The 26,823-nt window shown below is 36.5% G+C and overlaps 1 protein-coding gene across 1 annotated transcript in view; it reads right to left on the reverse strand.

Annotated features, from left to right (window-relative positions):
- Nucleotides 1-8,786: 8,786 nt before the first annotated feature.
- Il1rapl1 (interleukin 1 receptor accessory protein like 1) overlaps nucleotides 8,787-26,823 on the reverse strand; it is a 1,314,477-nt gene continuing 1,296,440 nt past the window's right edge. Inside the window, exons 9-11 of the mRNA XM_052732411.1 lie at nucleotides 24,229-24,372; nucleotides 12,727-12,897; nucleotides 8,787-12,289 (exon numbers count right to left, since the gene is read on the reverse strand). Coding sequence (XP_052588371.1) covers nucleotides 11,571-12,289; nucleotides 12,727-12,897; nucleotides 24,229-24,372 — 1,034 coding nt within the window. The 3' untranslated portion in view covers nucleotides 8,787-11,570. The remainder of the gene's footprint in view (nucleotides 12,290-12,726; nucleotides 12,898-24,228; nucleotides 24,373-26,823) is intronic.

Below are 26,823 nucleotides of genomic sequence, written 5' to 3' on the forward strand. Positions count from 1 at the left end.
TTATTACCTTGAGGAAAAAGAATTGGTGATTAATTAATTTAACAAATTTGATGTTTATGTATTTTTACAATCAATGTCTTTAGTATTATTATCTGGTTGTATCTTTTTTCTTTACAGATAGAAACAACTGATAATATGCGTGTATTCTTTTATAAAGGAGATTTCTTTTAATTGATGGCTGCTAATTAGTTTATTTTTTTCTGCTGAATAGTGTAATTACTTTTCTGAAGTCATTTATTTAATGTTGTTGCTCAACTTTGCTTTCTTGCTTTTCTCATTTTGTCTTTCTCTCCAGATATTGGGAAATAAGTATAATTTTATGGTGTTAATATTTCTTCTTCAGAAGTTTTTCATTGTGTTTTGATATCACAATTTGGGAGGAATTATTTTGAGAGGATGTCCCAAGTTTTGATGCTGCTTATCTACTGCAATTTCTAATTTTTACATTACAAAGACCAACAGCACTTGTAAGGACAGAAACGGCACGTTCTACACCCATGATTCTCAAGAATGATTGATGAGACTCTGTTTCATGATCACCTGGGAAAACTATTATAGTACATTTTGATACTGTCCATATTTTACTGGGTGCAGTCTAAATTGCTACTTAGAAATATTTCATGCTGGGGTTTGAACCCAGGGTCTTTACATTATAACGATGCCCTCTGAGTTATATGCCCAGCCTTGAATTTCTAAAGATGTTTCCAGGCTACTCCTCTAGAGCTAAAAATTTGAAACCCATTGGTTTGGTTTAGACAATTTGCAATTTTGGTTATTCTTTAGAGTATTTTCTGGAGGGTTTAAAAAGAAAACACTAACATTAATAACAAATTCAGTGGTTAGTTGCTTTTATATTTCTGATATTTGCTGATATTTTTAAATCTCAGGTTATTCTAAGTGCATTTAGGACTTAGAACTATTTATTACTTGGAGGCATCATGCTATGAAAGTATAAATCATCACTCACAAAATCTTTGTGTCACAGTATCAAGCATGCCAAAATAATTATTTGTATTCATATGATACAGTATTTAGTAATAATTTTTTCATTTAATTTAAAATAATTGAGAAATGCTTCTCCATTTAGCCTGAGATCACTTAAGAAGGAATTCACATTCAGAGACCAGGTTTGCTGTCAATTACAGACTATGAAATAATTCTTTGCTGCTAAACACATCAGGCAAACTAGACTAGTTCTTTTACTTAAGTCATTAATGTTCCAAAATTTATATTTTTCTTGATTGTTCATGAAGATTATTGATATTTTCTACTCTCTGTGTTATGGGGTATTTTACCTTTCATTAGTGTTCATTTGTTTGTTCTGTTCTTTTCTACTTTCTTTGGCTAAAGGAAAATTAGCTGCCATATTGGTTTTTCCAATAAGCAAGTCATTTGTAGACTTGATGATATTTGCCATATCACCTTTCCTAGATTCCTATTTGTATATGCTTCAATTTAATCTATGATATAAGCAAAACCATATGCATAAAGTCCTGAGTTTGATATTTAACTTACATTTTAAGGTCTTGTTACATTTTAAGTTCTTGTCACAATGTACAAATGTTTGAATATGAGTCTTATGCAGAACCAATCAAAATAAACTAACATAAAGATGATTAAAACGTTCTAATTTGGACAACCAATTGGCTAAGCAATTGGCAAAATTGCAATGTTCTCTGTCAACTGGAACGGTATCTTGTTCTCTTCTACACAAAATAGGATTCTACATTACCTAAATTACCTTATGTTGGTATTATTAGATAGTAAATATTGATTGAGAAAATAGGATGAATTAAGAGATTCATTCAAATAGTTTTTATAAGCTGTATATGAATAGTAAAAAGCCCACAGCAATAAGTTATTGGGTCACCAGTATTATAAATTTCTGAATATTTACTTCAATTTTCATTTAAATTTGTTGTTAAATGTATATTTAACATCACTTAAGAATTTTCTGAAAGTAAGTAAAATGTTCTATTAGTTTTAATCTTTTAACACCTGTCAAAACCATGAGTGTAATAGAAAATTCTGGAAATGTATGTATGTTTTTGAAGTGCATAAGTGATACCACAGATTCTTTAACTATAGAGGAGTCAACTGATATTTTGAAGAAAACGTCATATTCTGCAATTTGAGATTTAACATACACAATTAAAATTAGACAACGGTCATAATCCTGATGGCATTTTACCCTTTCAGTAGAAGTTCTTTTCTCACATTACAAAAGCCTACTGAGAACCAGAAAGTGATAGCCAATGGAGGCAATAGAAGGCAGATCTCTGGGAGTTCAAGGCCACCCTGGTCTACCGAGTGAGTTCCAGGTCAGCCAGGGCTACACAGAGAAACGGTGTTTTGAAAATCCAAAAATAAAAAACAAAAACAAAAACAAAAACAGAACAAAAAAAACAAAAACAAAACAAAAAAACCCCAAAAAACAATAAAAATAAAATGAAAATATAAAAACTCTACTGAGGTGGAAATGACTTTATGAAATTTGAAATTTAACCTAATGTATCCTTTACAGAGTGCTTTGAAACTATTTCTTTGAATCTTCATAATGATTTATCTGTGCTTTATTGATAAGTAAATAACAAGGTTGCTGTGGGATGGTCTGTATGTCAAATGTGTTGCTGATTGGTCAATGAATAAATCACTGATTGGCAGTGGCCAGGCAGGAAGTATAGGCGGGACTAACAGAGAGGAGAATTGAGAGAACAGGAAGCTGGGTGAGAGAGACACTGCCAGCCGCCATGATGAGAAACAACATGTAAAGATACTGTTTAGCCGGGCGGTGGTGGCGCACGCCTTTAATCCCAGCACTCGGGAGGCAGAGCCAGGCGGATCTCTGTGAGTTCGAGGCCAGCCTGGGCTACCAAGTGAGTTCCAGGAGAGGCGCAAAGCTACACAGAGAAACCCTGTCTCGAAAAACCAAAAAAAAAAAAAAAAAAAAAAAAAAAAAAAAAAAAAAAAGATACTGGTAAGCCACGAGCCATGTGGCAAGGTATAGATTAATGGAAATGGATTAATTGAAGCTGTAAGAACAGTTAGCAAGAAGCCTGCCACGGCCATACAGTTTGTAAGCAATATCAGTCTCTGTGTTTACTTGGTCGGGTTTGAGCAGTTGTGGGACTGGCGGGTGAGAGAGATTCATCCTGACTGTGGGCCAGGCAGGAAAACTTTAGCTACAAATGGCGTCCAACGTGGTGGCAAGAGTTTCCACCTAAAAACTGACAAAAAAGATTCTAAAATGGACCTAAAAACAGTTCCTAATTGTCTCTCTCAAATGAGCGGCAGCTGCCGGTTTGAGCTACTAGTTTGAGCTACTGGCGGGTGAGAGAGATTTGTCCTGACTGTGGGCCAGGCAGGAAAACTCTAGCTACAAATGGCGTCCAACGTGGTGACAAGAGTTTCCACCTAAAAACTGAAAAAAAAAGATTCTAAAACGGAGCTAAAAAAAATAGCTTCCTAATTGTCTCTCTCAAATGAGTGGCAGCTGCCGGTTTGAGTTACTGGCGGGTTCCTAGCGTGCGTGCATGCTCCACCTGCAGTATGGCGGGAATGAGGCCTCTGCAAGTGGCACATTAAGCTGTGTGGTGGATTTAGCCTTTGCTAATACAAAACAAAAAAAAAAGAGGTTTCTGGGCTACACGCTTCTTTGATAGAAGCATAGACTCACTATTTCTGAGAGTTGATGGCTCCCAGAGCTGGCGGAAAACGTATCACCGCCATGTTGGGAAGCTAAAGTGGGCGGAGCCAGCAGTGCCAGCACAGTTTCAGGCTTAGAAGGCTGCAGTTCAAAACAATAGGCTCAAGCTAATATAAAAAAATAAGCCACGTAAAGATGGCTACCACACAGAGAATCTGGATTATGTTCTCTTTGATATTTGTAACTGAAGAAAAACATTTGATTACAAAAGCTGTTGAGTTATGCCAAAATGTATATTTTAATGGTACCTTGACTTCAAAATTTGGATGTAAGGATATGTTGCTTTGGAAAGGAGGCTCTGCTTTTGTTTCCACAGAAAGCCAGAGGCTATGGATTTGTTCCAGATTAAGATACATCAGGTTTGACCAGCCAAGACCACCTGAAAGGTCTCCAATGACACCATGGCCCAGATGATCCAACATCCAGAACCGTTTCAAGGCAACTGGCTCAGACGATACACCCTCATGGACTACTCCATTATCCTAAAGTATTCTTTGTGTCCCCATCAGATACAGCACCCCCCTCCAGCAGGAAGTAGTAAAAAACTACGCCCAAATTCCCAAATATACCAAGCTAACTTTGGAGATGTGTAAAGGTTAAAACCTTCCTTTTTAAGAAAAGAAAAGGGGAAGTGCTGTGGGATGGTCTGTATGTCAAATGTGTTGCTGATTGGTCAATGAATAAATCACTGATTGGCAGTGGCCAGGCAGGAAGTATAGGCGGGACTAACAGAGAGGAGAATTGAGAGAACAGGAAGCTGGGTGAGAGAGACACTGCCAGCCGCCATGATGAGAAACAGCATGTAAAGATACTGGTAAGCCACGAGCCATGTGGCAAGGTATAGATTAATGGAAATGGATTAATTGAAGCTGTAAGAACAGTTAGCAAGAAGCCTGCCACGGCCATACAGTTTGTAAGCAATATAAGTCTCTGTGTTTACTTGGTCGGGTTTGAGCAGTTGTGGGACTGGCGGGTGAGAGAGATTCATCCTGACTGTGGGCCAGGCAGGAAAACTTTAGCTACACAAGGTTATTTATCTTCAACTAAAAACACAAAGTAAGGTCTAACTCATTTCCTTTTAGGAATGACTATGCGTTACAAGTAGAAAAACCAGATGACTCAAGATCTTGCTCACTGTAAAATATCTGAGGGGACAATATTTCAAGGTCATCATGCGAATAGTACCTTAAAAAGAGAAAATACCCAGAAGAAAGGGAACCAGCAAAGGACTCACATGTTATCATTCCTTTCATTTCTGTTTCTCAAAGGAAACATGCGGAATTTAACCTCGAAAAGACTATTCATGTGATAATGACTTTAAGTGTTTTGAATTAGCGATTCAAATCTGTTTAAATCTATAGTGAAGGATAAAACATGATTGCAAATAGACTTGGTTTTCAACCAGTCTTCCTTTTCCTTTTTTCCCAAGCCAACTGGGCATTTCTTAAGTCTATCCTTACAATCATGGTGGGAATTAGGCCTAAGAATTATAAGCTTACAAAGAAAGGGAAGGAAAATTATAACAAGAGTTATTGAATTAACAAACATACTTATATATGTTCCAACAACACATAATTTAATTTATTGTCATCTATTATCAGGTAGAAATCAGAAGAAACACTTGTAGCTTAATAAATAATTTAATTTCTTGAATTTCTATGTAACATATAAATTTATTTTTACAGGATATATAGAGAGCATACTCATAGAGAGCAACAGACTTATGAAACGACTATAAAACACAAATTATAAGTCGAGTTTAAAATTTCTCATTTTTACACTTGTATTTGTCTATTTTCCTATTGCTAGTCAAAGCAAAACCAAATATATAATTGTAAGTATTCTAAGAAAAAAAGGAGCGCCCCCATCACCTACTCATGAGTTACATACATTCTAGATTGTACAAAGTCAAAAGAGGATGAGCAAAACTAAGAGAAGTACTATGTAAAATGCACTTGTACTGACTGTGAACAGATCTGAGAGTGTTTGAGTTTAAAATATGACTTGAACGCCAGCAGAGGAAAATGACTTCATCCACTTTCCAATTTGGGTTCCCTCAAACTCTGAAGATGGAAAAGTTGTAATTAAATAGCAGATTATATGAACACATGTCCACTACTTTGGTGGAAAGAATACACTGAGGATTCTTGTCAACAGGAGCATATACTGCAAGCAGTATGGACCACTGCCCATGTATCCTAACATTAAGAAGCCATCCTCCCAATTGAACTGTAACCTAAAGCACATTTGATCTCCCCAAATTTAACTTCTCATTGACTAGTAAAGATAGATCCATATTACTTTGCCACATATTCATGCACTATGTAATAAGGTCATTTCACATTAAATCTTTTTCTTAATGACACAGCATGCCTTTTGAAAGGTAACATTTAGATTATGAAGATTGAAATTTACACAACATCGATATTACATGTAGTACTCTGAAGTTCATGGGCAGTTTTTCTGAGGTTGTTGTTTGGTAGTAGAGGGAACACAGTGTAATGAATTTTTAGAGTGCTTCCTTTTGTTAGAAAGAGAAAAATTTCAGATGTATGAACACTGGAGGATGTATCATTGAGAAGTAAATGGTAGAAAAAAGAAAAGTAACTTTACTTACTTTAATGAAGGATTCAGAAGCATGAGTTTGTCATTGAACGCAGAGGCTATCAGAGGAAAATTTACTAATGAATAGAAGGAATTTACACAAATATATTTATAAAACCCTGTGCATCTTATAAATACATATATGCATATCTTATCTGTAATGAAGAGACATTTTCTGTTCTGAGCCTGTAAAAAAGACATAATTACTGAATGGAAAATTAAAGTTGATTTCCTTCTTCTTCAAGACATTTTCTATGGATTTAACCAAAGTCTGATTATGATAAGGGCACATTAAGTTAGGATTAGAATGAACTTTCCTCCTCCTTCTTTTGTTTTATTCAGGCTAAGTAAGATTTTATGGCTCCTTCTGACAGTATTTCATTCTCTTAACATAGAGCATAGGTTTTTCCCTCTGTAACGAATCAAAAAATAACTGCAACTATAAATCACCAACACCTCTCTTTTCAAAACTGTATGTATTGTTCAAAGGTCATATTAGAATTTGTGAAAGTAGCAAAGACTCAATCACTGAAAATGAAGCACATAACAAATTCTGTTTTTTTTCCAGAATAAAACTGGTTTCTTTTAGGAAAACACATCAAATGGTTATTTCTTCTCTTTCTCTACTGTTTGAATCCTTTTTGGTAGATAGTGCAATTAAAAACAAATGAAAAAAATATTGAAATAAGTCATACTTTTCAAACTATATGATTTTGTGTATCTCCTGTTTGAAATGAGTATAGAAATGAGTAAATTTTCCTAATAATGATAGATATTTCTCATTTGTTTGTGTATAAATTACATATCACTGTTTAACTTTTTTTCACTGTTTCACATGTCTCTCATAAAATTAGGCCATTTTTGATGAGGATTTTTCTCTGTTAGAAGAACAATAGTCACCCTTGAATTTTCATGAATGAAGATAAAATAACAAATAACAAGGTCTGCAAGATAAGTGAGTTTATCTGAATATTAGCCTATGAGACTGTCCTCTGAATCTAAACATCAGGTTTTGAGGTGCTGTAAGTCTTGAGAGTCACACACAGGAAAACAGATTTACACAATTATCAATCTCATCTGAAAGTTCAAATATGTTCATTATTTCCTTTAGTTGATTTTTATAGAGCCAGGATATTCTTGAGCTCAAATGTAAGGCCTATTATTAAGAATAATTGAAACTGTTGGTTACTCTCTTTGTTCAGAATAATCAGGTGGGAAAGATCCATGATAAGTCAAGAAATAGTCTATGCTTCCATTGACAAAATTTTCTTCTTTTACTATAGAGTCACATTGTGATTTCCTTTTAATAACTGAATGCATGGTTGGAAACATTTTCTACAATAGGGAATATGAATCTAGTGGGATTTCTAACATATTTAATATTTCACCTCTATTCATCAACTACATTAGTAATGGGATTAATGGCCAAACAAATTCACATCAGAGACAATAAGGCATTTTCCTTTTCTGTGTATGTGTGTTCTCTTAGATCCATTCAATGATTTCACTTGTGTGACTCTGATGCTTTCCTTAGAATTTCAATAAGATTTCTTCTAGGATATAAACTAAAATTAATAAAGAAGAAATCGCTGGTAATCTCAGCAGTCAAGAGGCTGAGGCAGGAGTGTTGAGAGCTTGAGGGTAGCCTAGCCTGAATCATGTCTCAAAAACAAAATAACAAATAAAAAAGAAGAAATTAAATCCAAGATTAAAAACTGCTCCTTTAAAAGGAGAGCTAGGGTACCATTCCAGAATCAGAAAACAGCTTACATTGTACAAATAAATATTTTCCTAGAAATAGTAATTGCAATTCAAATAAATGATATCCGAAAAGTTAATGACTATTCTAGGATAAACAAAGCGTACTTAGAGTTTAGGAATTGGCTCTCAGTTAATATTTCCTCTTGTTATAAAATATTTATTAACAATGAAATATGGAAGAAATCAGCATCTACATATTTAAGAGTAAATTGATAGAGTCCAAATACATATACTATGAGGAAAATAATAATTACAAAATGGTTGACTGAACAATCAGATGCCTAGCTATAGAAATATAATAAGTTCAGATCTCATCATGTCTTTGATTTATTTCGTAGAATTCATCTAAACTTAAATCAGCTGGTAGCACAACATATGTAAGTCTTCTCTGCCCGTAGAAGACCAAAGGGATGGAACAAAAATTAAATAATCCAAGATTTGAGCACCACAGTAAAGACTAAGATGCTCAGAAGCAGCAAGTTGAGGTTACACTAAAGAACCAGATGGACTTTTGAATCTATAATGTATCATTCAGAGCTCAGGCGGTAATTGATGAAAAACAGGCAATATCAAACATCACACATGTCCAAGTCTGGAAGTCCATTCTTCCCCCCAGCTTGGCTAACACATTCACGGTTTCAAATGTGTTTTTACATCTAGAATAATCTTATCCCCCAGAACCCCAACAAACAAAAAGAGAAGGATGAAACCTAAGCACTAGGGGAAATACATGGTTTTTTATTTTATTTTGAGTTCTCATAGAACTTCTGTTACACATAGACCATGTGAACCCATGAGTTCTCTTCACTGGTTCTCATGTGGAGCTGATAGAGGAGTAGAAACTTGGGAGGAATGTTTCTAAAGCTATAGATAGCTTCCTTTGCATTTATTCCATTTGTAAATATAACAAAGCATTGGAGGAAAAAAAGTTTCTTAAGTTGTGAGAGTATCAAATATTACCCATCAATCCCTGAATCATGCTATTCAAAGTGCTTAAATCTACACTAAAAATAGAACAAAAATGTACTCCCAATGCAGCTAAATTAACACCTATGGATGCCTAAAATATGACTGTGGTCTGATTACTTCCTCCACATTTATTCCACACACCCACCGTGCACTTAAAAACTTAAAAAAAAAAACAACAACAAAGAAATAAATCAGGCCATTGCCACATTTACAATCTTCTGAGTACTGGGGAAGTTTGGAATCCAGTCCAATGACAAGTGTCCATAGTACAAAGTAAACAATGGCCTTCTCTGGTTCTGAAAATAACCCAATGTGCAAAGCTGACCTTAAAGTTTTATGTGTCCTTGTAGCTTCAGTTCTGGTTTTTGAGAACGTGACACAGAACCAAGGGGAGCACAAGAATAAAGACATATTATAGAGAAGACCCAGGCAAGCTGTCAGGGAAGGAAACATTTCTTAAGCAAATAAAAATCAATGCACATCCCAAGGCTCCTTTGCAGACACTGAGACCTTTGCATTGTTACAAAATGTTTGTACTTGTCTCTCATACATTCATAGTTCTACCTTGCCCTCCCCAATGACCTCTATTGCAATTTACACTTTTATGTCTATGTGGCCCACTCACACCTTAGCCTTGTGACCTAAAGTCTAGAATTGTTTTCTCGTTATATGGTATGTCAGGAATAAAGCAAACACAGCAGTTACTACTTGAGCCCACAAATGATGACTGAGAAGGAATTTCCTATGATGAATCACTAAAGTAAGTTCTATAAAGCTTAATTCTATTATCAGTGGTTTTGCCACATTGATTTAAAACAAACAAAGAAACAACTAAAATCTACATAGGTAACATTTCCTTTTAACAATTCTGCCCTCTACAGAATCTTTTGTGATTGATTTAGCTTCATTGTTAACATGACAAGGAATTAGCTGCTTATGTGACTGATTTCAAACATAAAGCTAGATGGTAAGTGACAAATTCCCTAGGAGCATCAACTTTCTGTTTCTGAAAGATAGAATCATATAGTTAAAATTAAATTAACGTCTATACAATAAAATTAAGTATTTTAAGTATTTTCTGATCTAATTTAAAACTACTTTGTGTAAATAATATTTATTTTGAAAATAGTAGTTTGTGTTGTTATTCATATGTTTGACCTCCTGAGATCTTATTTAAACACCTTTATATTAATAAATGCTGCTTATGTTCATCAACTGAATGTAGCATTGAAAAGTAAATACAAGTCAGTTAACATTTAAGTACAAGGGGACCCCACAATAAGCTTCACAGATTTTTGTTTTTTCTGACTCTTCAGAAGATAACATTTTGTATAATACAAGGTGACAAAACATATTTGATGACACCTCCCGATCTTCCCTTTGGTTTGGAAGCCTTCAAAGTAAATTTCATTTTTACTTGCCTTGATTCACCTATCTGAGTTAACTTGCCTGGTATTTGCACATAATCTCATTTGCAGTAAAATTAATTATAGAGGGAAAAGAGGAAGTAGATTTTCAAACAAAAACAGCCACAAACACATTCATGCCTTTCCAGGAAGTGATCAAATATAGGGCTTCATATATATATTTTTTTGGTTTTGTATTTTTGTGTGTTTTTTTATTTGTTTGTTTTGTTTTGCTGTTTTATATATATTTCTATTTGTATTTCTATTTATATATATTTATATATATATAAGGGTACATCAACTCATTTTTAAAAAACGGAAACAACACTCTCCCCATTTTCATGCCTTCCATCTTCATTATGTAGTGATCACTCTGTGGTGGTCACTGTTAACGTGACTAGCACAACTTTGGGTCTAGAGTGTATTCTGAAGAGGAGTGAATTAAATGTTAAGACAGTTAAGAGCTATCCCTACCCTCTGCAGAGTTTTACACATCATGCTGCCATTAGAAGGGTAGAGGTGGGAAATGAGGTGGGGACAAGGAAGAGATTTCAGGGCTCTGACTGGCAGGGCCCTCCTATGAACAAATGTTCTTCTCTCTTTCTCTCTCTCTTTTGTTCCCAAACAGCAATGCAATGTTGGCGTTCAGTTGCACTGCTCTCTGAAGGCCGACGTGGCCCAGCTGGTCCTAGGAAGAACCCGAGAGAGGATCCGGTGCTCCTTGTCCCGTCAGATAGATTTGTCCAAGCACCCCAAGGAAATGTTAAAAGCAAAATAAAATTTAAAAAGAAAATTAAAAACCCATTCTAAAACTAAATTAGTGAAGCAAAAAAAGGGTTTTCTATCTACACATCAGTCTCTTCTTTAAAAAAAATGTAAATTTACAAATCCAATGACATATAAAACAAAGTAAAAAAAATGTAATGGTAAGAGACATGGTAAAACAGGAAGACACTGATGCTACAAAGAAATTCCAAAAAATATATGTACAAGACCCTGTTTTTCCTCGTGTTCTAGAGATTGTAATGCATGTTTTTAATAGCAGGAGTCGAGGATTTAGTTCCAGGCACTGGACTGCAGATTCCTTTCAAACTCCCAGGGACGGGATGTCCTTTGCTTTTCTGTCACCAAATCACACTGGATATACTGGTCTCCCTTGGCAACAACGGCAGGATGGCACTGTTTGTGTGGGCCTCATCTGGATTCGGCTCCCTGCTCGACTTTGTCTGTGGCCGCTGCCCATTGATGAGTGTCATAGGGATGTTACAGTAGGTATGCTGATTTCCTATGGAGGTAAGTGGCAAGGTGCCCGTAGGAGGTACGTCGTACTCATAGCTTCGATAGTAGTGTTTCTGACGCATTTGTGAATGGTAGGTGTTGTGAAAGGTAGAACGGAGATCTGGATGGGCAGTGGCTAGAGCTGTGGAGGTGGCCGCAGCCATTGAAATGGCCGAGACAGTCTGCAGCTCCCCGAAAGGCCCCTGCTCACTGACATCTAAAGCCTGCTCATGTGTAATGGGTTCTATCCTCTTAAAAGGCATTTCATACTGTAAACGTTTCCAGAACTTCGAGTTCAACTTGTTGCATTTTGGTCCATGCCATTTAATAACCGTCAGGAGCTTGATGGTGTGCTTGAGGGCCTCCACCTCCTGGTAGTTCATAATTCCACGGAGTTCGCTGCATTCGATCAGTATCACTTTGATTTCTCCAGTCACAAGCATGTTTCGAAGTCTTGTTTCCAGCTCAAAGATGCTCCAGCCCCTTCGAACGACATAGTTTGGGGTCATGACAATGATCAGCCGCTTACTTTGATCTACACATCTTGCCACGTCTTCAATGTATGCTATAAAGAGAAGAAGGACCAGGATAAGTGAACTGAGAAGAGATCCAAAAGGCCCTCAGGCTTTCACATAGTACGTAAGAATTGTTTGTTGTCAACACGTTGTAAAGTTGAAAAGAGTGGATGAACAAGCACGTTGGATAGAGTTTTGGTCTCTGATCTAATAATATTAGAGATATTTTTTCCAGGTGGAAATTCCTCATTTGGTTTAAATAAACATTTAAATAAATAAAAGAATATAATTATAGAATGATAAAGTATCTCCTATGGCATATTAAAAGTTCAATTTCAAATAAAAACATTTTCTTCTTTCTTGAGAAACTAAAACAAAATTTCTTAAGACACAAAATGCTATGTAAAAATGGTGACAGACATATATACTTACAACACACAACACACACACACACAAATGAAATAAACAAGTGAAAATTTTAACTTACTTCCAGTTGGGATCAAATCTCTATCTGGTATAAACAACTTATATCCATAGTGCTTTTCAAGCATATCAGGTAGGATTTCAAGGGCAAAACGTTCCTCTTCCCCAGTCTCTTGATTCCATTGGTCAGGGTCCACTTTGGTATACGACAGATAGGCATCATAATCTTTGTTGTCTGTCAAAAACATTACAAAGTAAGTTCTACAAAGTAAGTTCTAGAAAGAGAACAGTAGAGTATTAGCAATATTCACTTTTATTGATAAATATTTACAAACATTCCACTCTTGGAAAATAAAAAAAAGAAACCTGTATTAATTTTTGTCACACGTTCAGTAGTACCACCAGTCCTGCAACTAGCTAGGAGGTACAAAGGGACACATTGTGATTTTTCTTGTTGTGATGGAAATCGTAGGAAAAAAATCAATGGCAAGAGTCATGACGGAATAAGGGACGCAGGTGGAGCTTAGTGCTGGAACTCATAAACCTCTGACGTCATCGGCAGGTGCGACTACTGGCCCCACAAAATAAATGGTACGGAAATAGCAATTTCCATACTTTCTAGATACAAATTATAGCAAATCATTACTGCTTATATAAAAAGCTACATGTTTAGATAATAGTATGTTGTTATTGTATATGCTGCATATAACAACCCCACCTCTGGATATATTTTAAGAAGAGGGCTATGGTCATTTAATTTCAACTTTGATTTTTAAAATGATTTAAAGTAGTGATGAGGGTTACAAGAGCCTGTTTCTCAGTCTGCAGTTTCAGTCACCAGCTCCAACGCTGTCTATTGCAGACATGGAAAACAGCCAGCAGGAACTATAATATTTGTCATAATCTTAAGCATAGTCATTAAGTTACTCTTTTCATGGTTTTCATGAGATTCTGGCTGAGATGCAAAACCGATGATGGAAACTAAATACGAAACCCAACATCTAACCAGTCAAACAACAGCTCCAACAGTGTTCTCCTTTTTATATTTACTATCATACTTATTATTGCATAAAAATACTTTTTAGAGTAAAAAGAGAGTCTATACCCTATGGAGTTAAGAAATAAAAACTAACATAGAATATTATTAAGAAGGTTTGTTGTGCCCAGCCCCAATTAGTACATTTGTAGCATAATCTGTATACCCAATGCTCAGGGAGCATGACAAAAGTGGAAGCTGAAGGGTTCTATGAGCCAGAAGACCAGGATACTTACTGCAAGATTGTTTCTAGTAGACATTAACAGAGAAGTTTACCCATGAAACTCAACAATAAGATTTCCTTAATGAGACTTACATAATGACTAGAAAAAATTGGCAGGACAATGCTGAAGGGAGAATTTCACAAGGTTATACCCTTATATGAGGAGTTATAGGGAATCAAGAGAGGGAGAATCTATTTCTTCTACATATAAGGCCCCTGACAGGGTATCCCAATCCAAGTGGTTAATCCTAAGCACATGTACATATGAGCAACAGTAAATGGGCTCATTATGTGTGTGTGTGTGTGTGTGTGTGTGTGTGTGTGTGTGTGTGTGTGTGTAGCTTTATGTAGCAATAATAAAGAAAAAGGTCTTGAATTTGAGAGGTAGTTGGAAGCATGTGAGTATTTAGAAGGTAGAGATGTAGAGGTAGAAATGATGTAAATAAAATAGTCATGTATAAAATTTAAAAGAAACAAACAAAGAAAACAAAAAACAAACAAAAAGAAAACCAGGTTGAGTGTGGTGGTATGTATCCATAGTCTAAGCTATTTGGAAGACTGAAGAAGACCAACTGAGGCCAAGAGTTTTAGATCAGCCTATGCATAACACAGTGAGTACTGTCTCAAGAAACAAAACCCTTGCTATGTAGAGGGCCTCATCCAGTCCCATGCAGGCTCCACAGCTGTTGATCTAAATTTCATGAGTTCCCACTAGTTTGATTTGGTTGTCTCTGTAGGTTTCCCCATCATGATCTTGATGACCTTGCTCATAGAATCCTTCTTCTCTCTCTTCAACTCAACTCCTGGAGCTCGGCCTGGTGTTTGGCTGTGGATGTCTGCATCTGCTTCCATCAGTTACTGGAGAAAGGCTCTATGATGACAGTTAGGGTATTCACCGATCTGATTATTGGGGTAAGCCAGTTCAGGCATCCTCTCCACTATTGCTAGTAGTCTAAGCTGGGGTCATCCCTGGGAATTCCTAGGAACTTCCCTAGCACCCAGTTTTCCCCTATCCCCATGATGTCTCCCTCTATCATGGTATCTCTTTCATTTCTCTTCCACTCCATCCCTGTTCCAGCTCAACCATCCAGCCCATCTGCCATCCTCTACCCTCCTAGGACCTCTGCATAGTGAGACAGTTGTGTACATGATCTGCTTAAGGGGTCCCCTGGCAGTAGGATCAGAATCCATCCCTGGTGCATGAGTGGGCTTTTTGGAGCCCATTACCTATGATGGGACACCTTGCACAGCCTTGAGGCAGGGGGAGGGGCTTGGACCTGCTTCTACTAAATGTACCTCCCCATGAGAGGCCTTACCTTCTTGTAACAGGGAATGGGGATGGGTTGGGAGGGGGAGGCTGGAGGGATGGGAGGAGGGAAGAGGGGGATCTTTGATTGGCATGTAAAATGAATAAAACATTTTCTTTTTTTTTTTTTTTTTTTTTTTTTTTTTTTTTTTTTGGTTTTTCGAGACAGGGTTTCTCTGTGTAGCTTTGCGCCTTTCCTGGATCTCGCGCTGTAGCCCAGGCTGGCCTCGAACTCACAGAGATCCGCCTGGCTCTGCCTCCCGAGTGCTGGGATTAAAGGCGTGCGCCACCACCGCCCGGCAAAACATTTTCTTAATAAAAAAGAAAAAACCCAAACCAAACCCAAAAAAAAAACCCAACACTAAATATATTCAAATATCATTATGAAATCTTCATGGGAGAAAGCAAAACTGAAAACATATCAGAAACAAATGTTTAGGGTGTTGACAAATAAATGCATCTTTCTCTTGAATTCATAAGAGGGTATTGGTTTCAATACTATGTAAGAGGACTGCATGGATTTTGTTTTCAGAAGAACATACCTTGAAAAAAAAAACAGAAAATGTACACTGATCTCTCTCTTTTGTAGATGAACTGAATCTGGGCTAGGAAAGAGATTGTACTGACAAGGAAATGGGTTGAGATTGGCATCCGGGTCTTTGATAGTTTTTAACTTTTAAATATCAACTGAGTAGTTAGTTGTCAGATGTTATTGGCAACTGCCTTTTTAAAAATTATTCTCAAATATTTATTAGCCACATAAATGAAACTGATTAGAGACAGAGCCCATCATTCACAAAATGGGTTATAAAAATAAAGCTAGAGAACTCAAAGATGTACATTTAGGAATGAGATAGCTCAGAAAACTTAGAAGTTGTCACTCAAAATTTGGGCCGCATTCCTTCCTTAGGTCTCAGAAGATGTTTCATTTTCCTATGTAGCCTCACATTTCTAAGATGTACTTTTTTCATGTTAAAAAATTGTAGAAATTTATCAATAATGTCAGAATGCATACATATTAAATTATTAAATTATAATCTTAATGTTTTGACTTTTGTACTTATTGAATATCGGTTAATTTTTTTCATTTTTTTGGTGATGCTTAGGGTATCACCAGGAAGTTTGCAAGTGGTAGGCAAATGCTCTACCTAAATTTAACTTACTTTTAACTTCAATTTTGTTATGGAAGTATCTAAATTATATTTTCAAAGTAAGCTACTTGTCTACATGTTTTGACAGTCGGTATTTTTCCAGACTGTGTCAACTATAGATTCTTAAGTATTTAAAGGAAACATTAAGTTCCACAGTTTTTGAGATGGGGCCTTTATGTACACACTGGGCTGGCATTAAATTTGTCATTCTCTTACCTTAGCCTACTGAGTGTTAAAATTAGAAGTATCATACATACAGCAGTAATTAAATTATTGTCCTGGGGACATGGCTCAGAGGTTGAAAGCACTTTCTATGCAAGAGTATGGACCTGAGATTGAATCCCCAGAACCCACATATAATCCAAACACAGTAGTAGCAGCATCTGTGATCTCCTGTCTTTTCTGGGTTGATGAGAGGCTGAGACAAGAGACCCCCCTGGAAAGCCCCAGGCCAGCTAGCCTTCATATGCCAGGGAAAATCAAGATACCCCATCTCAAATAATGTGGAAAGAAAGGACCAGCACACCAGGCTGTCCTGACCTCCAAATGTGTGCATAGCCCATGTGCACCCACATTTACACTCATATACACACAAAGGTAAATGGAAAAAATAAAAATAAAATATTTAGGGTCTGATATGATGAAAACAAAAACAGCTGAGCTGAACTTCTAACTTCCATAAATTCTGACTCATTTGAGATTTTATTTCCTAATCTATGAAAGAGCACCTTGGAGGCTAAGACATTTCTCAATGGTAGGACACTTATCTAGGTTTGATTCCCAGAACTGGGAAAAAGTGGGATAAAACAACTTCTTGAAGCTATTTGACAGTAAATGTATCCTAATTATACAGCAAATTGTCTAGCTCCAGAGTCATTTGACAAGTATTAATTTCCTTTCTTTGTAGCCTTAAGAAAGCAGCAGCTAGGAGGGCTGGTAAAAGTCTTAAGAGATGTTGTAGTGTGGCTTTTTGCTTGGGGGACAACATAATCATCACATCTGTAGTTTTGGAGGAGTGATTGATTTGGACCGTTTGTTATGGTAAAAAAAAAATAAGGAAAACAATACAGAGATATCTAGGTCTATATAATGGCAATGGAGCTTTTTGTACTCCCCAGTTAGAAGGAGGTAGGGGAAGTCACGTGATACTTACCTGGGATTGTAGCCAGTGAGGGATCTTGCCCTTACTCCTTAAAATCAACAAGTGATCAAGGGAGATACTAGGTTTTGCTTGTTTGTTTATTTTCTTTTTGTTATTTGTTGTTGTTGTTGGTGGTGGTAGGGTGTGTGTGTGTGTGTGTGTGTGTGTGTGTGTGTGTGTGTGTGTGTGTGTGTGAACAGAAAAGTTAACAGAAAGTATGACTCAATGATACAGCTTAAGGACATTATTCATGACCGAATGGGATTTTGTGGTGATACAGTTGTTTGGGGGTCACCTATACTCCCGTGAGAAACCCCTCAGCCATGCTCTTTAAGCAATCCCTTCAAAAACTCATTGGTTGACCAAGTTGGATTTGGATGGAACTGTTACATTCATCTGTCCGTTGTGCCCTTTGTGGGGTGAATAGGCATTTGTTCCCTATCTATCTCCCCAGGAAGAGTTAATGCAAGAGGGGGAATGGTAGCAGATTAGTACCAAGGAGCCTGGGTGTGAATTAAGAAGGACTGACACACCCTTTAACAGTTTCTGACTTTGAATAGCTCATGTGCCCAAAATAATTTTTGTTCTCCCTTTGGGAATTCAAAAACTGCATATGCAAATTAACTAATAACCACTAACAAGAAAACAAAAGACCGGCTCCATAGGTTTTTCTGAATGATATACAGAGATACAGTGTTTCACTGATGTACATGAAGACAATAATTCCTGAATCTACAAATAAGGAAAGAACTTGTAGTTGAAGGAGAAAGCAAACCAAGTATGTACGGCCTAAGATTGCATAGATGCCAATTTGTTTTGTATAAAGGCAACAACAGCTCATATTTTCTGAAGATAGGGTAGAGATTTTGAAAGATTGTTCTAACTCACTTGTCCAATACTGATAACACCAAGCATCAAACTAGATCTCTATCTTCATCTTAAAAATATGAATTGTGGTCCTGATCTTCCTGCTTCGTCTCTTGAAGGTCTCCTGGGCTACACAGATTGAACCAGTCTAAAAGAGAAACAGCCGGGGGATGGTGGTGGTGGTGGTGGTGGTGGTGGTGGTGGTGCACACCTTTAATCCCAGCATTTGGGAGGCTAACACCTTTAATCCTAGTACAATCGGGAGGTGGAGACAGGAATATAAGGCAAGTAGAGACAGAATCTCCAGATCAGGCTTCATGCATTGTTTTCTTCTTTGGATTTCTCTGGTAACTCTCGCCAATTCTCTGTTGTCTGACATTGATTTATTGTGTATTAATATACTGTACCTCATTATAAAAAATATGATTTGTGTTGCACTGCTCTGATTATGAGTAACCGTGACTTATAATGCCTCTCAGGAAGAGGGACAAGGAATAAACTCTTTGTGCTCTGGAAACAAATAAACAAAAGATGGGTAGCCATTTTTAAATAAACCTGGAAAAGAAACCCCAGGTAAAGATATGCAAAAGCAAAGGAGGTTGGTATTTTGATGGCTTTCTTTCTAATTTATTCTAGTATAGACTAAGGTATTGTGTCGGTGTGCGTTCTCCTCTGGAGATACTAGGTCTCCCTTATTATGGTGTTCAGCTGTTCAATTAGAACATGACACTATTTTAGAGGCAGCTACCTAAAACATTTCAAATATCTTTATTTCAGATCAAAAGTAGGTGCTTCACTAATTAGCTCAAGAGAAGTTTAAAAAATCAGGCTCCATTGCTAAAATTAGTTGCTTTTATTGAATACATAACTTTTGAAATCCATTGTATGCTAGGCATATGGATGACTTAACACATTTTAGATATATACCCATCCTTACAAGTATCTATTAGGGTCAATGACTTTGGAGAACTCCACCATGGTCTTATAATCTGGAAAAGAATGTTTGGATGTCAGCAGCTGGATCTCTAGTTCCTGTCTCTGAAATGGTATCATATTAGCTTCAAGGGAAATTTTCTTTTCTTTGGAACACACATACATATACACACCCAACACATACTCATCTCCAGGAATTGAACTTTAAATTTTTTGTTTGTTTTCTGTATGAAGCAAGGTCCCACTGTGTATCTGTGGCTTGTCTGGAACTGATTACGTATACCAGCTGAACTCCAACTCACAGAGACCTGCTGACCTCTTCCTCCTAAGTGTTGGGGCTAAAGGCATGCATCACTGGGCTCAGCATATGCTTTTTGTTGTTGTTGCTGTCGTTTTGTTTTTCGAGACAGGGTTTCTCTGTGTAGCTTTATGCCTTTCCTGGAACTCACTCTGTAGCCCAGGTTGGCCTCGAACTCACAGAGATCCGCCTGCCTCTGCCTCCCGAGTGCTGGGATTAAAGGCGTGTGCCACCACAGCCTGGCTTATGTGCTACTTTTAAAAAAATGGACATATAGCAGAATTTGTGTAAAGTTTCCTTTTATTGTGTAATAATAATGGTGGGAGATTAGGTAAACTACTCCTTTAAACTTTAACAAAAAAATATCCTTACAATGATACACAATTACATTACCTTAGGCTAGTTATCAACAGCTGTCTTTGACTAAGAAGCAAACATGTTATCATACTTACAATATGATTTGATCTTACAGGAGTGCCAATGTTACAAACATGACTTAATCTACCATTTAATAGCAATTACTTTCTGAGTTAGGATGGCTGGATGTGCTCTTGTTGAAAAGATGGGGCATTTTTTTTTATTGTTAGAGGCTTGAGAAAAAAGAAGTCACATTTATTTTGTACTTAGTAAGTTAACTGTGAAGAATGTGAAAGGTAATGTAGACATGTAAAATATGAAGGCAAGAAGATAGTGGAGGAGACTTATAAAAAGCATTTGTAGGGTTGGAGAGATGGCTCAGAGGTTAAGAGCACTGGCTGCTCTTCCAAAGGTCCTGAGTTCAATTCCCAGCAACCACATGTTGGCTCACAACCATCTGTAATGAGATATGGTGCCCTCTTCTGGCCTGCAGTGATACACGCAGACAGAGCACTGTATACATAATTAATAAATAAAATTGATTAAAAAAAGCATTTGTAATTAAGGGAAAAGGTTGGTTGACATGAGATGGTATTGACTGACTGATGATAATTTAAGGAAAATTGTGGCCATAGAAGTAGAGGATGCCAAGAAGAACTGAGGAATGGAAGGAATGATGCAGAATGAGCATAAAAGGCAGGTAATGTAAAACCCAGGCTTAGTATTTAACCTGGTAGAAATAGTCAACATTAATGAAAAATGTAATACTAAAACAACAGAGCTGTATGTAGGATATTGAGATTATGAATTATGTGTCCATAAACACAATTGACAATAGTACAATAAATATTATCCAAAAAGTTGGCAGTGATGAAATTTTAAAAACGTGGCAAGGTTTGAATCCAGATAACAAAACAATTTTCTATTTATATGAAGGATTGAGTAGTTGAGTTGGGGACAAATGAAGAAAGCAAAGTATGAACATGTTATATTCAGAAAAAAAAAAAACCAATGTAATCCTTCCATATCAGAATCTTTGTGATGTGGGACTCATAGAGTCAGAAAATAGCTACTGTAATGACTTGAAAGAAACTGACTAAATGGTTTCCTGATGCTAAATTCTCCATTTCCAAATCTGGTACATTGGATTCAATTTTTGGGATGGGAATCAGTTAGACTTGGGTTAAAATTCTTTCTAATTGTGTTGCAAAGTAAAAATGAATCAATCAATCCAGCATTTGTTACTTAATGACTGTGTTATTATCATGCCAGTACATTAGACTGTCTCTTCAGAAAGCTAATAAACCCATTTTCCTTCAGTGATTGAGATGGAATCCAATGCCTCATTTGTGCTAGACATATGTTCTACCAGTGAACCATATGTACCAGTCACCTATCAGCTAATCTTTATTTCCACGCTCTTCTTTATACTCTTTACTTAACATTACTTCCAAGACTGTTTAAAAAATTCCTTCTTAGAATCAATATACTGACAAAATGGCTAAGAACAAAAGAAAGAAAGGAAGAAAGAAAGAAGGAAAGAAAGAAAGAAGAGAGAAAGAAAGAAAGAAAGAAAGAAAGAAAGAAAGAAATGGGCTCACCTTTGATCATTAAATTATGCATTTTTTAAAAGTCAAAAACTTCTGAAAATCCAGGCATTTCTATTAACAGTTATCATCCTTGGCAGAGGAAAAAGACTTTGGGGAACTAGGAATATAGGGATTGGATATTTTCTGAAGTGGTTGTCACCTTTAGAAGATTAGGTAATTATTTAAGACATAAAGGAATGTCGCTAAGGTTAGGACATTGTATGGCCTTCTGAAAAGGAGATTTCTGGGCATCAGGGAGGGGAAGGGGATGATAGAAGCACCCACGGTGTGAGGCAGAATCTGGAAGACTAAGGATTTGTGTTCCTTTTCTCTAGAAGCCACCATGCAAGTGCTGGGAACTTAACCTGGGTCTTCTGCAAGAGCAGCCAGTAGTCTTGACCACTGAACCATTTCTATAGCCCCAAAGTGGTTACATTCTTAATATTACTGTAAAGGATTTCATATAAAACAATGTTTCTAGAAGTTGTAGGAGTCGGGTCTGTTGTAGTAAGGAGGATTATATAAGGACGGGCTCCTGGTCACCATCTCAGCAAGGGACAGGTCTGTTTTAGCCCAGGTAGGGTCATTGCACTTGCAATGTGAATTCTTTCTCATAAAACCATTTCAGCACTCTCAGCCTTAGCAGTCTTTGCTTTCTTTTTCTCTTTAGCAATATTACGTGTACATTCATCTTACCCAGATGACAATTAAGTTTATTAGCTTGGCTTTCTTTGGGCTTATTGCATTCACAGGAGCATCGCAAAGAAAGCCCTAGTACTTAGATCCCTGATTATGTTCAAGATGGCCTGAAGGACAGGCTTTAACAAATCCTAGGGCATTTATAAACTAAATTAGCTTTCTGAGAGAAAATTTAACATAATAAAATATTGTTTGTTATTGTTTTTTTGCTTTGTCTTTTCACCTAAAACAATACAACCCCCCAAAACAACAACAAAAAAAACCAAAAAAACTGAAGGCCCAAATCCCCCCAGAACACCAAAATCCATTCAGCTTGTACAAGTAATCCACTGCAGTGTGGATAAGTAGCAAGGCTCCTCCAAATAAATTTCAAATCACAGAAATTCAACTGAATATGGTTCTGATTTTTTTTATTAAATTCTATCATTTTCTACATTCAGAAAATGATCAATAGAGCTTGCACTAGAAATTGATGGTTTGGGCAAAAGCATTCATATCATTGTGTACAAAATTAAACATTTAAAATAAGGTTAATAGATAATGTGAGACTTGTTTAGATAAAGTGCTTTTTAAAATATCATCTACTTCTAACTGCACAAACTGTAACATACCTTCAGACTGTGCTGAATATATTCAATTTTAAAGATAATAGAGATTGTGGAAGTAGATTTACTTGGTCACTTATAGTAATAGTTGAATTATAATTTTGAAGAAATCTTTTCACTTCTGAGAGCCTTGGTTACCTTACAAATGAAATGGAGATTATGATACTGAACTTGTAACTTTTATGAGGCTTAATAGGGATAATTTTAAGGTGCCTGGCACACAGATTGGTGTGCTCATATTGACAGTTTTTTCATATGTTCTTGGAACAACCAAAATATACTAATTTATGTGAACAGGGGAGAAAATATGAACCAAAAACAACTAAGAAAAATTATGGCTTTGAAAAAACTCCCCCAAACTATAGTGTTGTTGCAGCCTGGAGTTGCTGCAGGCCGGTGTTCCCCTTCATGGCAGCAGGAGGGTAAATGGAGAGGAGTGTTGGAAATGCCAATAAACTGCTCCTTTTTACAAGTTTGACATCTGACAGCTTTGCCAATGGACTACTCTAGAGGACCCTTGAAGTATGGCAACAGGGACAAGGTTGCATTGTCTTTTGCACTGCTTAGTGCAAAACTGACAAAGAGAAATGCTTATCAACAAACCTTAATCATTTGTATTATTTATTGTCACTTTGCAAATGCTATCTAGTTTGCAAGTTTGACTTACGTTTTCCAAATGACCACAAAGGAACACAAAAGCCCTTTAAGTTCAGTAATGAATGGTATTGGGAGGTCAATTTTATGAACCCTAAATTCTTTTTAGAATGTACACATATTCTTGGCTGGCCAGAGGTGAGTTTCTATAAAAGCAATGTTTACTTGTTCAGTATGAGCAAAACTGTTAGCTGTGTTATTATAAAAACAATGGGCATTGTACTTTCTCTGTTGGTCTATCTTTGGAATGACAGTCTCTAAAAATAGAGAGATGGACAAGACTGAAGAGCTTCTTGGAAGAATGCTAAAATAGTCAGTACAGTTTAATAAAACAGCCATCAGTCTAAACAAGAACAAATTGAAATTCACTTCAACCTATTCAACTAGGGAAGACAAAAGAAAAACACCTTACCTATAGCAAAGTAAAGCTGGTCTTTCAGTACTGATTACAAGGTGAGAGAAAATGAACATGCTGATGGCATTGCAATCAGTGTCTGTAATTTGTAAGTGCTGTTTGGAATACAATTCTAAAAAGGGTAGATGTTACTAGACAGGTTGCAGAGAAAACTACCCATTGACTCTAAATTACCACACATATTTCCATACAAAAATGATCTTACAAAGATATGCATACCTTTTCTCTTGCTGGAATAAAATAAAGGCAGGAAACAAGCAGAAGGAACAATAGAGCAAGGAAGTCATCTTACCTCCATCCAGTTCCTCAGCTCCAAAATGATTCCTGTAGAATAGCATGATTTCTATCTTGTAACATTTATAGATGGTTACCAAACAAACAAGCAGCAAGAGAATAGCACCAAGCCCTCCAGCAAGTTCAACGGTGTACATTAACTCTAGGGGGAAAAGAAGCAATGGAGAATTATACATAATCACATATAAAAACCATGGAATTTTATTTAGCTTCATGTTTTTGCAAGTAACTCCAGATGTGATATAACAATCTCATTTCCTTTTCTGTGACAATTGTTTTGTTTTCTTTTTTTTTTTTTTTGAAATTGGTTCTCACAGCATATCCCAGGCTGACTTTGAACTTGTGACCCACCTGCCTCAGCCTCTCAAGTTCTGGGATCATGGGCCTGTACCAACATATTCATCTTGTGTGAGGATTTAATCCATCTTTAACTTTCAATTCTGTTTCCGTGGTAATTAGATAAGGTAATGTGTGACAACGTTGCTTAGTAACACGGCTTTGGTAAAAATGAACTTGGTTGACACATTGCATCTGGACTAAAAATTGTAAATATCTAATTGAAAACTTCAGTATTGGATTGGTCTCAGTGCAACAACCTCTCCATGTGCACATATCCCTTGAGGAGGTCTGGTGAACTATGCTTTCAGAATTCATAAAAAGAAATGAGATTTTAAAGATAGGACAGCTTTATGATCACCTGAATATGAATTTTGATCTTTTTTTTTTACCTGAACTGCTACTTGGGAGTTGGGTTCAAGGTAAAAAGAGAGGGGCCAAATATCATAGTTCCTAGAGGACATGTACAGTGCTGCCTAGACTGTTGGCAGAACTATCTAATGAATGCTATCTGCTCTCTCCTGCAAGAAGCGATGACTTATTGTTCTGAAAAGAGTACTGTCCAGGTGTCTTAGAGTAATCTTGAAGGCAGAAAGCAAAACTGGATTGAAAAAGTAGGTCTCCTAGAGGATATCACAACAAAATGTGCTGGAAACATTTTTTAATTAAGATACTACATTTGTTTTCTTATTTTTCTTTACTTTCCCTTATATTATGCTAGCCATGCTACTCTTAACAAGTCTAAAGGAGGCATTTTTGACATTTGCTGCATACAAGCTCTCTTTATCATACTGAATGTTGATATTATAACAAAAATGATAAGACAAAATTTGGAATAAAAGAGTTACATTTTCTCCTTTAGAGCTTATGAAGATCGTAACAAAGTTTAGGTTGCTGGTATGTAAGCAGTAAGTATCCATATACATATATGGAAACTCACTCTGCCCTAAGTGTCTGTGTATGAATGTTGTCACTGATTACCATAGTCTAATGTCATTACTGTTGGGTAGCTGTTGTTCCCTGAAGTTAAGCTGGAAAAGCACTAGTTTCTTTAACTCAGTAAGTTTAGTGCTGTGTGTAGCAGTTTCGTCCCAGACGAAAACCTTACATCTTGGAAGGAAGCTCAGTGACACAGAGGATGTTAAAGGGGACGTGAAGCAACAGGACGTCTTAGGGAAGTAGAACATCCCCTTCTTAAGTTCAGGAAGTAAACAACTCAAACCAGATTTGCTAGGCCTCTCCTAGCCAGAGTAAGCAATAAAGACACCCTCACCCGGTCCACCCCCAAGTCACTATCAGGCAAACTAAGCTGCAAAGACTCTGAGACCAGAGCAGCTGCCTGCAGACTGACTGTGCAGCGTGCTTTCAGGTTTCCAGCTTTCGTGAGCTGTCACTCATGCTGGGGTGGCCTTTGCTGTCATTGGAGTTATTTCTGCTCCTGTTAGTAACACTAATAGAACTCGTTGGTTCACCGCACTAATCCTTGGTGGGACCCATATTTTGGTCTGTCATCAGTTTCCTAGCTGGAGTGACTAGACTTTTGTTCACATCTCCCTAGGAATAGGGTCACATAACATACAGTCATTCCTGAAATTAAAACACTAAAATAGTGGTTTAGATTCTGTAATTGGGAAACTGTGAAGGAGTGGGTTATATAATTTACAGCACAGTCAATAAAAGCTTAGATTAAGAACATTAAGATAGTTATGACTTGCAGTAATACATATTGTTAGGTAACAAGTTCCTTCCTAAATTCTCATAAATGGGGTAAAATAGTAACATCAATGAGACAGTGCAGAGAAAATAATTTGGAAAGTATGGTCATCATTTTCTCACAAGAATGTGTGTGTGTGTGTGTGTGTGTGTGTGTGTGTGTGTGTGTGTGTGTGTGTGTATGTGTGCATGCTTGTATGTGATAACATTTTTTTTCTGTAACAATTAAGAAAAATAATCTCAGTCACATTTCTCATTATCTAGTTCTTTATTCCTAATGTAACAGTTTAATAAAGTCAATACATATAACTATTATTTAATCAAGTATATTTTTTGTATTTAGTAAAATTAAATGGGAGATTGAAGAAATATTTTATTAAAAAAGACCTCACTATGAATTTAAGATAGAAAAAGTCAAATAAGAAATTAAATATTTCAGAGTCAAAGTAAATTAATATGAAACAATGGAAAATAATTACAGTAGCTTTATCTGTTAAACATTGTAAGGAACCATACAAGAGACTAGTGCAAAGGTGCCAAGAAC

This window comes from Peromyscus californicus, unplaced genomic scaffold, assembly GCF_007827085.1.
Source record: "Peromyscus californicus insignis strain IS unplaced genomic scaffold, ASM782708v3 Scaffold_10__1_contigs__length_136768540, whole genome shotgun sequence".
Lineage (NCBI taxonomy): Eukaryota > Metazoa > Chordata > Mammalia > Rodentia > Cricetidae > Peromyscus > Peromyscus californicus.